Raw genomic sequence first — 14,046 nt, 5'->3', positions numbered from 1 at the left:
GACATGGGGAAGAGGGAGTGGGGAGAAGATGCTGGCAGGGAAGAAGACAGAGATGCCAGACTATGGGGGGAGCAGAGAGGAGAAGATGGGTGCCAGACCAATTTGGAAGGGGGGAGAAAGAGAGAGGCACAGTAACAGAGCAAATGGAAGACGCAGAGAGAAAAGAGACAGTGGATGGAAGGAATTGAATGAGAAGATGAAGAAAGCAGAAACCAGAGAAGACAAAGGTAGAACAAAAATTTTCTATTATTTATTGCTTTAGGAGACATGTGTCACTGTTTCTGTGGTGTTGCATTGTATGCAGAGTCCAGCTTCTTGTTGGTTCAATTTAACCTTTGTTTATGTATTTTTATTTTATCCCCCTTTTACAAAACTGTGGAGCATTTTTTAGCGCCAGACGTGGTGGTAGCAGCTCTGATGCTCAGAATTCTATGAGCGTCAGAGCTGTTACACAATGGCTAAAATCCACACTACAGTTTTGTAAAAGGGGGAGGGGTTAGTTTGTGATGACATATTCCATATTAGGCGAAGGTGTTTTCTGTGTTCTGTGTGTTCGAAAGACATGGTTTTCTGTTAGGATTGATGGTGTAGGATTTATCTGTACTAGTCTGGCTTGTTTAGTTTTACAATGGGTGTATTGATGTTGTACTGCTCACTGCAGTATGTAAGATGCTGCCTTTTCCTAGGTACTCATGTGTGATGTGTGGCTTGTTACTAAAAATCATGTTTTTCGTACAGATGGGGGGTGCCAAAAAATGATGGACACCGGGTGTCACATATGCTAGGTACGCCACTGGATCTAATTTTGGGCCAAGTCAAAGCAGTTTTGTTTTGGACTCATTCAGCTTCATTTGTATAGTAAGACCCGGATTCTGCAAAGTGTGTCCCAATTTTAAGCAACTGTAGGCGTCCTACAGCTGTCTAATCAGCCAATTGGGGATGCACGTTTTTTTAAAAATGCTCCCCAGGCAGGCCGCCTATATTGAAGGTGCCTCCAGCAGCCCAGGGAGGCTTGCAAGACCGCCTAAGCTTGGCTAAGGCTGGGCGGTAGCCTTAGGTGAACCTAAGTGGCCCTACGCATCTCCCTAGTAGAGTGGGCGACGCTTACAATGTAGGCCAGTAGGCCAGCAAAATGATTTCTGAAACAGTAATGTTTTTAAGGATTTACGAAAACTTTGAAGAGAGGGTAAGATTCTAATTTCAGAAGGAAGTTCGTTCTAAACTTTTACAAAGACATATGCAAAAGAGAAAGAGATATAGCTTAATGCTTTAATTCCTTTAAAAAAGGGGAAGCCAAGTTTATATCTCTGAAAAGTTCTTGAGTGTAATGACCATAGAGAATGAAAAGAAACAGAGACCAACGGAGAGAAAACCCTTGTAAAGAATTTTGAACGCAATTAATTTATAACATTTTATTGAAGGAAATAATTAAATATAATATAATACAAATAGATTTCATTTCAAAAAGATTCACAATTATAATATTTTCATACATATTTCTTTCATTCCTTCAAAATATATTTCCATACGACCCATATCAACCCCCTACTACACCCCACCTCCCTTCCCCCCTCCTATTCACAATGTATTGAAGTAATTAATAAAATTATAAAATAATATGAAAGTTATCATTCCTTCAATATACATTTCAATATGACCTATTTCATCCTACCCTTGCACCCACCAATTCTCCCCCCTTAAATGGAAGATGGCATATATTACCAGGTATTACAAAGTTATAAATGTTTCCAAAGCTTCAATGTAAAATATTAATAATCATACTTCGTACAGTTTGAAATGTTTGCTCGCACGATCTCACCAGCGTTGTGCGAGCAAACATTTCAAACTGTGTGAAGAAAGAGGGAATCAGGAAGCCCTGAAGAAATGGTATAACACCGTGAAATATTGGCTAGTAATTAAGACACCACTTAAAAGTTCTACAACGCAGTTGTCAGTGTTGCTATTTAATATTTCAGTCCCACATTAAGGATTAGCATAGTGGCAATTGGATATTCTCTACAGAAGTTTTTTCAGCCGATGAATTGGGTGGAGGAGGTTTGAGCATTTATGCTCTGCCAGAACAAACCTGAGGCTTTTTCTTCCGTTGAGATAATACTCTCAGCCTAACAAATGGAGCAATTTATTTATAGTTATTTATTTACCCTCTTCCACCCTTTTTTATACTTATCTGTAGATGCCACATTATACTGTAGAATTGTCCCATAAGTTTGTACCTGAGGCAATGAAGAGTTAAGTGACTTGCCTAAGGTCACAAGAAGCAGCAATGAGATTTAAACCAGACTTCCCTGGCTATCTTGAAAGGGTCATCAACCTCTATTATGATTTTACCTGAATTACTTTGCCTGAAGGAATATGGGCCTTGCTCATTATTTTAGGATAAGTTTAATTTCCTTAGTTTGGTGCCTTTTCTGGGAAATCACGTGTTACATTTCTGTTTCTGCTGTAAGAAAGTGATAATGTACCTCGCCCTCCTGGACATGTATCGAAACTGCAATGATTAGATAAGTTGTGTATTTATTATAGGCTCATAATGACACCCAGATGACCAATGGTATGCTTTGTATTAGGACGAATCATGAGTTGTAAAACTGTCAATAGTTAACCTATAGACACCCCCTTGTAGCATCCAATATGTATTTGAGAATGGTAAAAAAGAACTTGCTTTTCCTCATCTGGATACTTCTGAGGCAGAACCTTAATTGCTCAGGAATCTTGCATATGCGAATAAAGATACTTTCTTCATGTCTCTGGTTTTTGTGGCTGCCTAAGTAACCTTTCAATCTGCCTACTGCTCTAACCACTTACCAGCTAGCTGTGGATGGCCAGTGTGCACCAGGTCCTTGTACAGTTGTCTAATTGGGTTTTCATGAGCCAGAAGTACACCATGTAACCAGATGAGCAGCATTCGGTTACCATGTTCCTGATAACTCTTTTTTCCTGCATAATATATGACATGTACTATGAATAAATGGGTAACCTCAATTAAACCAGGCAGTTTGTTTTCAAGGCCCAAACACAAGTGTTAAGACTTTGTAGACAAAAGATATTCTTCACTGTATCCACTATGCTGTTTTCCTTTATTGACTACCATCTTAAATAAAATGCCATGATATAACCACAACTGGGAACACTGGGGTTTTGCTCAGTCAAATTTAGAGGAGGGATTTACTCGAATTTAGGGGAAGGATTTTCATGCCCCATTTTCTGCTATAGCCTAGAGCAGACATTGGTAACTCTAGTCCTCGAGGCCCGCAATCCAATCGGGTTTTCAGGATTTCCCCAATGAATATGCATTGAAAGCAATGCATGCAAATAGATCTCATGCATATTCATTGGGGAAATCCTGAAAACCCGATTGGATTGCATCACTGCCATGACTTTGTAAAAGGGGCCCTTAGACTGGCTAAAATCAATCTAAAAGAAACATTGTTAGCACAGTAGGTTTTGTGCATCTGTCCCTGAGTGCACTGGTTAAGAAAAGCGTGAAATTGCTGTAAGATGAGACCTGTTAAGCCAATAATAGAGAGGCAGGATAGGAAAAGTGAATGATCAGTAAGGTCCAGAGAAATGGCTAGAGCAATTTGATCTTCTCTAAGTGTGAATGGACCTTGCTCAGAACAGATGTTATCATGGTTTCAGTACTACAGTATGGCCTAAAGCTGATCGACAATTACCTGTCCATTGTTCTTCAATAGCTTTGATCTGCAGTTCTGAAAACTGCCATAAATGTGCCAGCACTTTCCATTCTTGCTCCTTTAGCTGATTGTAAGCTAAATTCCAGAGGGCTGAACGTATCTGGCTAGTCTGTGGGCTGTGGTCTTGCTTGAATGTCAAAACAATTTCTTTCTCCGTGTCCTCATTCTTTTCTGTAGGCTCCTAATAAAAGAAAAATTCAAATTCAGATGTGCACACTGGAAACCATGAAAATTAACTTTAATTGTGAAAGCATGTTTCTTTTTTTTTTTTTGTAATTTGTGTATTGATTTGGGTTTGGCTCTTGCTTTTTTCAGTTGAAATTCAAGGTGAGTTAAATTCAGGTACACTAGGTATTTCCTTGCACCTAAGGCAACAGAGTGACTTGTCAAAAGCCACACAAAGTGGCAGCTGGACTGGACTTGAGCTTTCCTGGTTCTCAACCAGCTACTTTAGCCATTGCATTTTACCCACTCTAGCCGCCACCCCCCTCCCAAAACAAAAGCATGGCAGATATGTTTATGCCCTACCTGGAGAAGTGTACAATATTTTCAATCAGGTACTCCAAGGGCTCTTTTAACTAAGGTGTGCTAGCGGATTTAGCACGCGCTACAATGCCATGCACGCTAAACGCTAACGCCTCCATAGAGCTTGCATTAGTATTTTTCATTTAGCGCATGGTTTGTGCGCACTAATCTTTTGCGCACGCTAAAAATGCTAGCGCACCTTTTTTTATATCGTTATTAGATTTTCAAACTTCAATTGTGCAACAAGTAATTCATATACATAAAATATCACAAGACAAGCACAATAAACTTTCAGACATTAATATACAATTAAATTTTTCCTCACCCTCCCACCCAATACTCAAATAAAATAAAACCCACAAGAACCTATCCATATATACCCTGAATCAAGTTCCAATGTAATTCCCTTCCTCCACCCCCAACCCACCATGGATGTATATGTTTACAAGTCTATAAAATAAAATCAATTATTCTTCCTTACAAAATTTAGCCAGTGGCTCACAATCATCCATAAACTTTTGTAATGCCCTTGCTGTATGGCCATGAAAAGGAGTAAAAGGAGCCCTAAGTATTAGTGGCCTAAAAGTTTTATTGTGCTTCTCAACCATCTCTGGGAGGCCCACCTAGCTATAACAAATCTCTCTTATGTATATTTTTTTCTCATAAACCTGAAACCCTGACTGGCAAGATGTGCCTCCAGGAGAGGGTTGAAAAGCATTGGCAGAAGTTAATAGATCTCAAAAAATAAGTAGGTTATCCTAATTATAAGCTGATAGATGAGGCTGACAAAGAGGAAAAGTTCCATAAGGTTTCTCTCCTGATCGTGGTGTTTATGGAACACAAAGGAAACATGTCCAGTAATCTACAAAGGCACAAAAGTTATTCTACAGAATTAATGAGGTCTGAGTGAAGCTGATGGACAAAGAAGGAGAGAATACAGAGACTTAGCTATGCTACCAATTCACTGTGGAAGACTTCTTGATTATCTCGTAAACCAGTGGCCTAGCCTTGGGTGGCCTAGCAAAGAAGGGTGCTGCTCTCTAGACCTATTTCAATCACGGCTTCAGGTAGTATGGCCATTTCTAATAAAGTATGCAAGTTTAAAGTTTATTTAAATTTTATTATACCGCCCACTCGAACCTTCTAGGCGGTGTACAAAAAACACCATAACAATGAGCCAATTATAATACAATGTAAACAAAAAACAAACCAAGGGAAAAGACCATTTTTTAAAGACAATGACAAAAGGGAACAAAGAGGGAAGAGGGGATTGGACCTACAAATGATAGAGAGAAAGAGAAAACTTAAGAGGAAAAACAAAAGGAGGGGGAACTGTGATTAGAAACCTTTCTTGAATCTATGTTGTCCTTAAAAGGACAGTTTAAGTCAGTGTTCTTCAACTACCGGTCCATGGACCAATGCCAGTCCACAGAAAATTCCTGCTGGTCCACAGGGCCAGCACGTGCATCAGGCCCAAAACATTGTTCTCAACCGCCAGTCCACGGTGTGATCAATGTGGCGTTATCTTCGAGCCAGCTCCCTCTTTCTAACTGATTCAGTGCACAAAGCCACGGGCAGTGGCTCCTACAGGCATCCTACGCCTGAACCAGAAGCCGCCTCTCCGACGTTGCAACATCAGAGGGAAGGCTTCCAGATGACGCACGGGACGTGCAAGGTGCAATTAGTACTATTAGGGGGGCGGGGTCTGGGGTGGAGATTGGGTAGAGATGGGTGGGGTCTGGCCCACGACTTAGCCCAGTGTTCTTCAACCGCCGGTCCACGAACTGATGCCGGTCCACAGAATAATTCTTTTATTTCTGCCAGTCCATAGGTGTAAAAAGGTTGAAAAACACTGGTTTAAGTTACAAAAGCATCAAGGAAGAGGAATAGCTTTAGCTGCACCTTAAAATTGATAAGAGTTGTATTTTCGCGCAAGTAATTAGGGATACTGTTCCAGAAAGAAGGAACATTAACGGAAAAAATTGTAGCCCTCATTCTACTGATATGTTTCAATGAGGGAACGGTAAGGAGATTATGAGCAGTAGATTGTAAGGTCCTAGTTTGATTATAAGGGATAAGTAAGTTATTAATAAATTCAGGCTGATTATTTAGTTTTAAAGGTTAGTAATAGAATTTTGTAAGTGATCCTATGCTCTATTGGTAACCAGTGAGCTTTATGTAAGAGAGGTGAGTCAATGCAGTGGATTCTGAACAGGACCCAGGTGAAACTCCCACTTTAACTCTCTCATTTCTGTACAAATTATATGAGCCCCTGAATTTCTAAGACACCTGCAAGTGTGATGGCTATTGCAGTGGCGTACCTAGCATATGTGGCACCCAGGCCCATCATTTTTTGACACACCTCCCCATCGGTATGAAAAACATGATTTTTAGTAACAATCCACACGTCACACAAGAGTGTACCTAGGAAATGGCAGCATCTTACATACTGCAGCGAGCAGTACGTCAATAAACCCATTGTAAAACAAGCCAGACTAGTACAGATCAATCCTACATAGTCAATCCTAACAGAAAACCACGTCTTTTCGAACACACAGAACACAGAAAACACCTTCGCCTAGTATGTAATCACAAACTAATCTCTCCCCCTTTTACAAAACTGTAGTGTGGTTTTTAAACATGGTTGTTACAGCTCAGATGCCAATGCTAAAAAACGCTCTACAGTTATGTAAATGGATACGTAGACAAAGATTAAACTGAAGCACCAAGAAGCTGGACTCTGCATACAATGCAATACCACAGAAACAGCAATACATCTCCCCTAAAGCAAAAAAAATAAATAAATAGAATTTTTTTCTACCTTGTCTTCTCTGGTTTCTGCTTTCCTCATCTTCTTGTCACTCTCTTCCTTTAATCCACTGTCTACCCTCGCTCTGTCCCTTCTATATGGCATCTTCTCTTCTTCTATTCACCTTCCAGAAACTTTATGCCTCCCCCTTCCATCTCTCCCACACCCCCATGATTTGGCATTTCACTCTCTCCTCTCCCTTCCCCCCACTTCAATCAGCATCTGCCCCCTTTCTCACCCTTCACCACACTTCCATACCACCCTGACCCCCTTTCTCTCCCTTCACCACGCTTCCATATTACCCTGACCTCCTTTCTCTCCCTTCACCACCCTTCCTACCACCCTGACTCCCTTTCTCACCTTCCACACACTTCCTTACCACCCTGACCCCATTTCTCTCCCTTCACCACCCTGACCCCCTTTCTCACCCTTCACCATGTTTCCATACCACCCTGACCCCCTTTCTCTCCCTTCACCACCCTTCCTACCACCCTGACTCCCTTTCTCACCTTCCACACACTTCCTTACCACCCTGACCCCATTTCTCTCCCTTCACCACCCTTCCATACCACCCTGACCCCCTTTCTCACCCTTCACCATGTTTCCATACCACCCTGACCCCCTTTCTCTCCCTTCACCACCCTTCCTACCACCCTGACTCCCTTTCTCACCTTCCACACACTTCCTTACCACCCTGACCTCATTTCTCTCCCTTCACCACCCTTCCATACCACCCTGACCCCCTTTCTCTCCCTTCACCATGCTTCCATATCACCCTGACTCCCTTTCTCACCCTCCACACCCTTCCTTACCACCCTGACCCCATTTCTCTCCCTTCACCACCCTTCCATACCACCCTGAACCCCTTTCTCATCCTTCACCATGCTTCCATACCACCCTGACTCCCTTTCTCACCCTCCACACCCTTCCTTACCACCCTGACCCCATTTCTCTCCCTTAACCACCCTTTCATACCACCCTAACCCCCTTTCTCTCCCTTCACCATGCTTCCATACCACCCTGACCCCCTTTCTCACTCTTTACCATGCTTCCATACCACCCTGACCCCCTTTCTCACCCTCCACACCCTTCCTTACCACCCTGACCCCATTTCTCTCCCTTAACCACCCTTTCATACCACCCTAACCCCATTTCTCTCCCTTCACCATGTTTCCATACCACCTTGACCCCCTTTCTCACCCTTTACCAAGCTTCCATACCACCCTGACCCCCTTTCTCACCCTTCACCATACTTCCATACCACCCTGACCCCCTTTCTCACCCTTCACGCTTCCATACCACCCTGACCCCCTTTCTCACCCTCAACACCCTTCCTTACCACCCTGACTCCCTTTCTCACCCTTCACCAAGCTTCCATACCACCTTTACCCCCTTTCTCACCCTTCACCATGCTTACATACCACTCTAACCCCCTTTCTCACCCTTCACCACACTTCCATACCACCCTGACCCCCCCTTTCTCACCCTTCATACTTCCATACCACCCTGACCTCCTTTCTCACCCTCCACACCCTTCCTTACCACCCTGACCCCATTTCTCTCCCTTAACCACCCTTTCATACCACCCTAACCCCATTTCTCTCCCTTCACCATGCTTCCATACCACCCTGACCCTCTTTCTCACTCTTTACCATGCTTCCATACCACCTTGACCCCCTTTCTCACCCTTTACCAAGCTTCCATACCACCCTGACCCCCTTTCTCACCCTTCACCACACTTCCATACCACCTGACCCCCCCTTTCTCACCCTTCATACTTCCATACCACCCTGATCTCCTTTCTCATCCTCCACACCCTTCCTTACCACCCTGACCCCCTTTCTCTTACTTCACCACCCTTCCATACCACCCTGACCCCCTTTTTCATCCTTTACCATGCTTCCATACCACCCTGACCTCCTTTCTCACCCTTCATCATGCTTCCATACCACCCTGACCCCCCCTTTCTCACCTTCCACACCCTTCCTTACCACCCTGACCCACTTTCTCTCCCTTCATCACCCTTCCATACCACCCTGACCCCCTTTTTCTCCTTCCACCACCCTGCTATGCTACTTTCTCTCTCCATCGAAATCAGCAAGATCCCATGATGACTACTTCTGCTGCCTCTACTCCGGAAGAGGTAAGTGACGTCGGAGGGGGGCTGGGCCTGCAGATTCAGGGAGTTCTGGCAAGGTCCTGCGATGACTGCGGCTGCGGTCCACCCCCCTCTGACGTCACTTACCTCTTCCAGAGCAGAGGCAGCAGAAGTAGTCATCACGGGACCTTTGTCACTTCAGTGCAGCTACCGTATTTATTCCAAAGCAGAATCGGCAGCCGCGCTGAGGTGCCATTTTCAGCAGTGCAAGAGCTTCCGGACCTGGCCGGCTGTGCCGGACCTGGCCTTGGAGCGTGCACCCGGGGCGGACTGCCGCCCCCCTTGGTACACCACTGGGCTATTGCAGTGATGAACCTGGAAGACATACTGAACCACAATGACAAGTTAAAGAGTGATAGATCACCTGGACCAGATGAAAATGCTGTTCTGCTGTTAGTGATCTGTTAAATTGTCTGTAGTACCTAAATATTGGAGGGGGTCAATGTAACATCAATTTTAAAAAGGATTCCAGGAGTGATCCAGGAAATTAGAGACTGGTAAGCTGTGAAAATAGTGGAAACTGTTATAATAATAATAATAACAATTTATATACCGCAGGACCGTGAAGTTCTATGTGATTTACAATGATTAGAAATGTTACAGATTGAATGGAATAAACAAAGTACAGACTTAATGATTGATAGTTCTAGAGATCGTTTTTTGAGGACTAAGATTGTATAGGTTGGTTTCCTAAGTATTTCAGGAACAGTTGTGTTTTTAGGTGTTTCCTGAATTCCCCATAGGTAGTAGGCACGAGCAATTGTTCAAAGTCTTTACCCCATAGTGCTGCTTGATGTGCGAAAAGATGTTGGTGATAACTTTTAAATTTACAACCTCTAACCGGTGGAGAAACAAAGTTCAGGTGTGAGCTTCACTTGTGTCTGTTGGTTGTGAAAGAGAAAAGGTCTGTTATATATTTAGGGGCTAAGCCATAAAGTACCTTGAAGCAAAAACAACCAAATTTGAATTTCACACGTGCCTCCATTTGCAGCCAGTGTAGAAGTCGATAGGAAGATGTTACGTGATCAAACTTCTTCAGTTCACAAAGTAGTCTAACTGCTGAATTTTGAACTAGTTGCAATCGACGCATATTCTTCTGGGGGAGTGCCAAGTAGGCAATGTTACAATAATCGAGTTGACTCAGTAAAAGGGATTGTACCAGAATTCGAAATGATGAGACATCGAAGTAAGCTCTGATAGACCGAAGCTTCCAGAGGATGAGAAAGATTTTTCTGATCAAGGAGTCTACCTGGTCATTCATGGTCAGGTTCTGGTCCAGTGTTACTCCCAATATCTTCATAGTGAGTTGAATGGGATAACTAAGGTTATTAATGCACATTGGTGCTTTAGTGTCAAGTGGGTATGGCGATGCTATGAACAATTTTGTTTTCTCTGAGTTTAGTTTTAGTCTGAATTCAGTCATCCATTGCTCCATCCGATTTAGTACTTCTGTTGCTTTGGGGGTGACTTCTGAGACAGAGTTGGTGAATGGAATAATTATCGTGAAGTCGTCAGCGTAGCTAAATAGTTTTATCCCCAGCTGGGACAGTTGTGCACCCAATGAGGACATGTAAACATTGAAGAGCAAAGGGTATAGCGGTGATACTTGTGGCACGCCAGATGGATTGCTCCATGTGTCAGAGAGATCGTGATTAAAATGGACTTGGAAGGTGTGTGATATAAGGAAACCTCGAAACCAGTTCAGTACCTCTCCTCTGATTCCAATTGTGTCTAGGCATTGTAACAGTTTTCCATGGTCCACCAAGTCAAAGGCAGAACTCATGTCAAATTGCATGATTAGGGCGTTGAGGCCCTTACTGAACAAGTAACGCAAGTTGTCCAAAATGGCCGCAATTACTGTCTCAGTGCTAAACAGAGGCCTAAAACCAGATTGAGAGAATTGGTAGAGATATTCCATTAGTTGGGTGTGTACCAATCTTTCCATGATTTTTACCATAAATGGAATAAATGCTACTAGTCTATAGCTGGTTATTGATGTTACTGATTCTTTACAATTTTTTGGGATTGGAGTTATTATAATATGACCATTATTGGTGAGGAATTTTCCATTGTTTAGGTTATTGGTTAGATAATTCAACAGAGATCATTTAAAGTCTAGTGGAGCTGCTTTCATAATCTTTGGGGGACATGAGTCCAGGACACAGTATGATTTAGAGTATTTGTTATATAATTTGATGTAGTTATTCCAATCTAAATTGGTCCGCTGGTATTTCATTTCTTGGTATATCAATTGATTGATGTTCGTATGCAACAATTGTCGAGTAGTTATTTCTTAGGTTTTTGATTTTTGAGTCGAAATGTTGTGCTAGATCATTTGCTGAGGGTAGTTTGGTATTATGCATGGGTTGAGTGTGGCGTGTGGTGTCAAATAAATTTGTAACTATATTGTAACTAGTTCTTTTGTATTGGCTCTTTTTGAGCTAGTATTAGATGAGTTAATTTTGGATGAGTATAAAGTTTTACGTTTTTTTTAAAATCTGTTGTTTGTAGAGTTTTATTTTGGATCTCAAGATGTTTCGGTCCCATTTTTTCCAGATTCTTTTTAATCGTCTTACTGATTGTTTCATTGTTAGGAGTTCGACATCAAACCATTTGTTATATTTGTTTGAGCAGCTTTTGCTCTTTCGTATAGGGGCAATTTTATCTAATATGGATGTGCTAGTTTTCATCCAGTGAGCATAGAAGTCAATTCCTTCTTCTTCTTCTTCTATCTTCGCTTGTAGATCATATTGTGACCAATATTCCTCTGGATTGATATGGCCCCTTGTGAGGTGTTCTCTTTTTGTCCTTTGGCATGTCTTAGATTTTATCCGAGTCCAAATTAGATTGAAATAATAAGTGAAATGGTTGGACCAGATATAATGACACCAAGTACAGTCCGAGAGAGAGATGGGAAGGTTTATGATCTCCTTTATGGACATCGCTACCACATCTAGATAATGGCCTTTTTCATGCGTTTGAGTGGGTGAAGGGAGATTGTAATTGAGTAAAGAAAGAAAGTTTTTAGTCTTTCGCTTCTGGATTGTCTATTTCGTCTAGATGTAAGTTTATGTCTCCTGCGATTAGATTATGTGATGAAGTGATTGAGTTATGTAGGACAAATTCACAGAAGTCCTCTCTAGCTTTTGGCCAGCTTTTTGGCAGAACATAGAATAGTATACAAGAAAGGGAGTCTTCTAGTCCCTTATTGCTAATTTTACAGGCTAATATTTCTAATTGATTGGTCATTTTGGAATCCAATAGTTCAACTACAAATCCTTCCTTGGTAACAATTGCTAATCCTCCCCCTCTTCTTCCTTCGCGATTTAGCATGTGGATTTTAAAATTATCTGGTATAAGATCATTTATTATTGGGTCAGCTTCAGACAGAAGCCACGTTTCTGTTAGGAAACGACAGGCTATTTGCTTGTTGATGATCCAATCTTTAATTAAGAATGCTTTGTTCCTAACAGATCTGGTGTTAAGATATGCACAGGGAACGGAAGTAGATGTGATAGGTTTGGTGGATGTAGTGGTTCTGATAGGTTTTACTTCCCTTATCCTTTTATTTTTCGGGGTACGTTGATGTGTTCCGTTGCTTGAGATTACCTTGATATGGTTTACTCTGTCTGTCTGTTGGTTAATTATAAACCTAATGGGTAAATCAGGGTAATGGGATAGAGTGACTTAAATCAGGGTAGCTGTGGATAGAGTGACTTAATATCCTTAATGTTATTCCATATTAAATAGATTAGTAAGATCAGTAGGAGATGCATGCTTGTAGGTTAAACTGACTCCTTCTTGTCCTAATGGCTATTTGGTGTTTCTGTTACTTCCCGTTTCTAGGATAATTAATTAGCAGTGAATCAGATAGCCCTAGATCAGATTCAATAACAACAGATGAATTAACAGTTAAATTAGTTAAATAGTAGAAAGTCAGATATCTGGTATCGGTGCTGATTTTAAGTTGCCCCGCTGGTTCGGGGGAGGGGCGGATCAATTTGCTTGCCTGCAGGATCGGGCTCCTGCTTCTCTCTCCTGCCCGCTAGTATTGAAGCTGATTATTAAGTTTCCCCGCTGGTTCGGGGGATGGGTGGATCAATTCGCTTGCCTGCTGGATCGGGCTCCTGCCCGCTGGTAACGGTGCTGATGTATAAGTTACCCCACTGGTTCGGGGGGAGGGGCGGATCGCTTGCCTGCAGGATCGGGCTCCTGCTTCTCTCTTCTGCCTGCTTGTATCGATGCTGATTTTTAAGTTTCCCCGCTGGTTCGGGGGATGGGCCTGCGGGATAAGGCTCCTGCTTCTCTTCTCCTATACCGCAATGGTTCTTCAATGAAGATCGATGCCACCGAAGGTAGCAGTGGCCTCCGTAGCGCTCCCTGTTTGGTTCCTTGACGTGGTGCCTGGGAGTACGGTCACTCCTCCCAGCCTCAGATCATGTCTCTCTGCTCCAGCACTGCATCTGGGTGGGGAGCAATGCTGTTGTGGGTGGCGGTAGCGCTCGGATGGAGAGCAGCACCGCTGCAGGCCTCTTATGGTGGTTTCCGCAGCATTCTTGCCTCAGTTCTATGCCGCGGTATGTGGCTCTCTACCGCAGGGCACGAACGTTCTCTGCCATGGCGCGTGGACCAGGTGGGCAAAAAGTCGGGTGGATGTCGGGCAGGCTGATGTCAGGCGAAGAGCAACACTAGTGGTTTTCGCGGCATCCTGGCCTTGGTTCTCTGCCGCTTCCCTGTTTCAGTTCTTGGCCGCGGTGTGCAGTTCTCCGCCACGGTGCTTGAACGTTCTCTATCATGGTGCGGTGGGTAGAAGTCGGGTGGATGTTGGCAGGTATGCA

At 42.9% G+C, this 14,046-nt stretch overlaps 1 protein-coding gene across 4 annotated transcripts in view; it reads right to left on the bottom strand.

Annotated features, from left to right (window-relative positions):
* The window catches only part of ANKDD1B (ankyrin repeat and death domain containing 1B), a 106,085-nt gene that overhangs the window by 5,075 nt on the left and 86,964 nt on the right, over window positions 1-14,046 (bottom strand). For all 4 annotated transcript variants that reach the window (XM_033929306.1, XM_033929308.1, XM_033929307.1 and 1 more), the window contains exons 14-15: window positions 3,696-3,897; window positions 2,827-2,958 (exon numbers count right to left, since the gene is read on the bottom strand). In XM_033929306.1, the coding sequence (XP_033785197.1) occupies window positions 2,827-2,958; window positions 3,696-3,897 (334 nt within the window). The remainder of the gene's footprint in view (window positions 1-2,826; window positions 2,959-3,695; window positions 3,898-14,046) is intronic.

The sequence above is a fragment of the Geotrypetes seraphini genome, chromosome 1, assembly GCF_902459505.1.
Source record: "Geotrypetes seraphini chromosome 1, aGeoSer1.1, whole genome shotgun sequence".
Classification (NCBI taxonomy): domain Eukaryota; kingdom Metazoa; phylum Chordata; class Amphibia; order Gymnophiona; family Dermophiidae; genus Geotrypetes; species Geotrypetes seraphini.
Note: the sequence above shows the minus strand (reverse complement) of the source record. Positions and strands in the feature narration are given on the sequence as shown.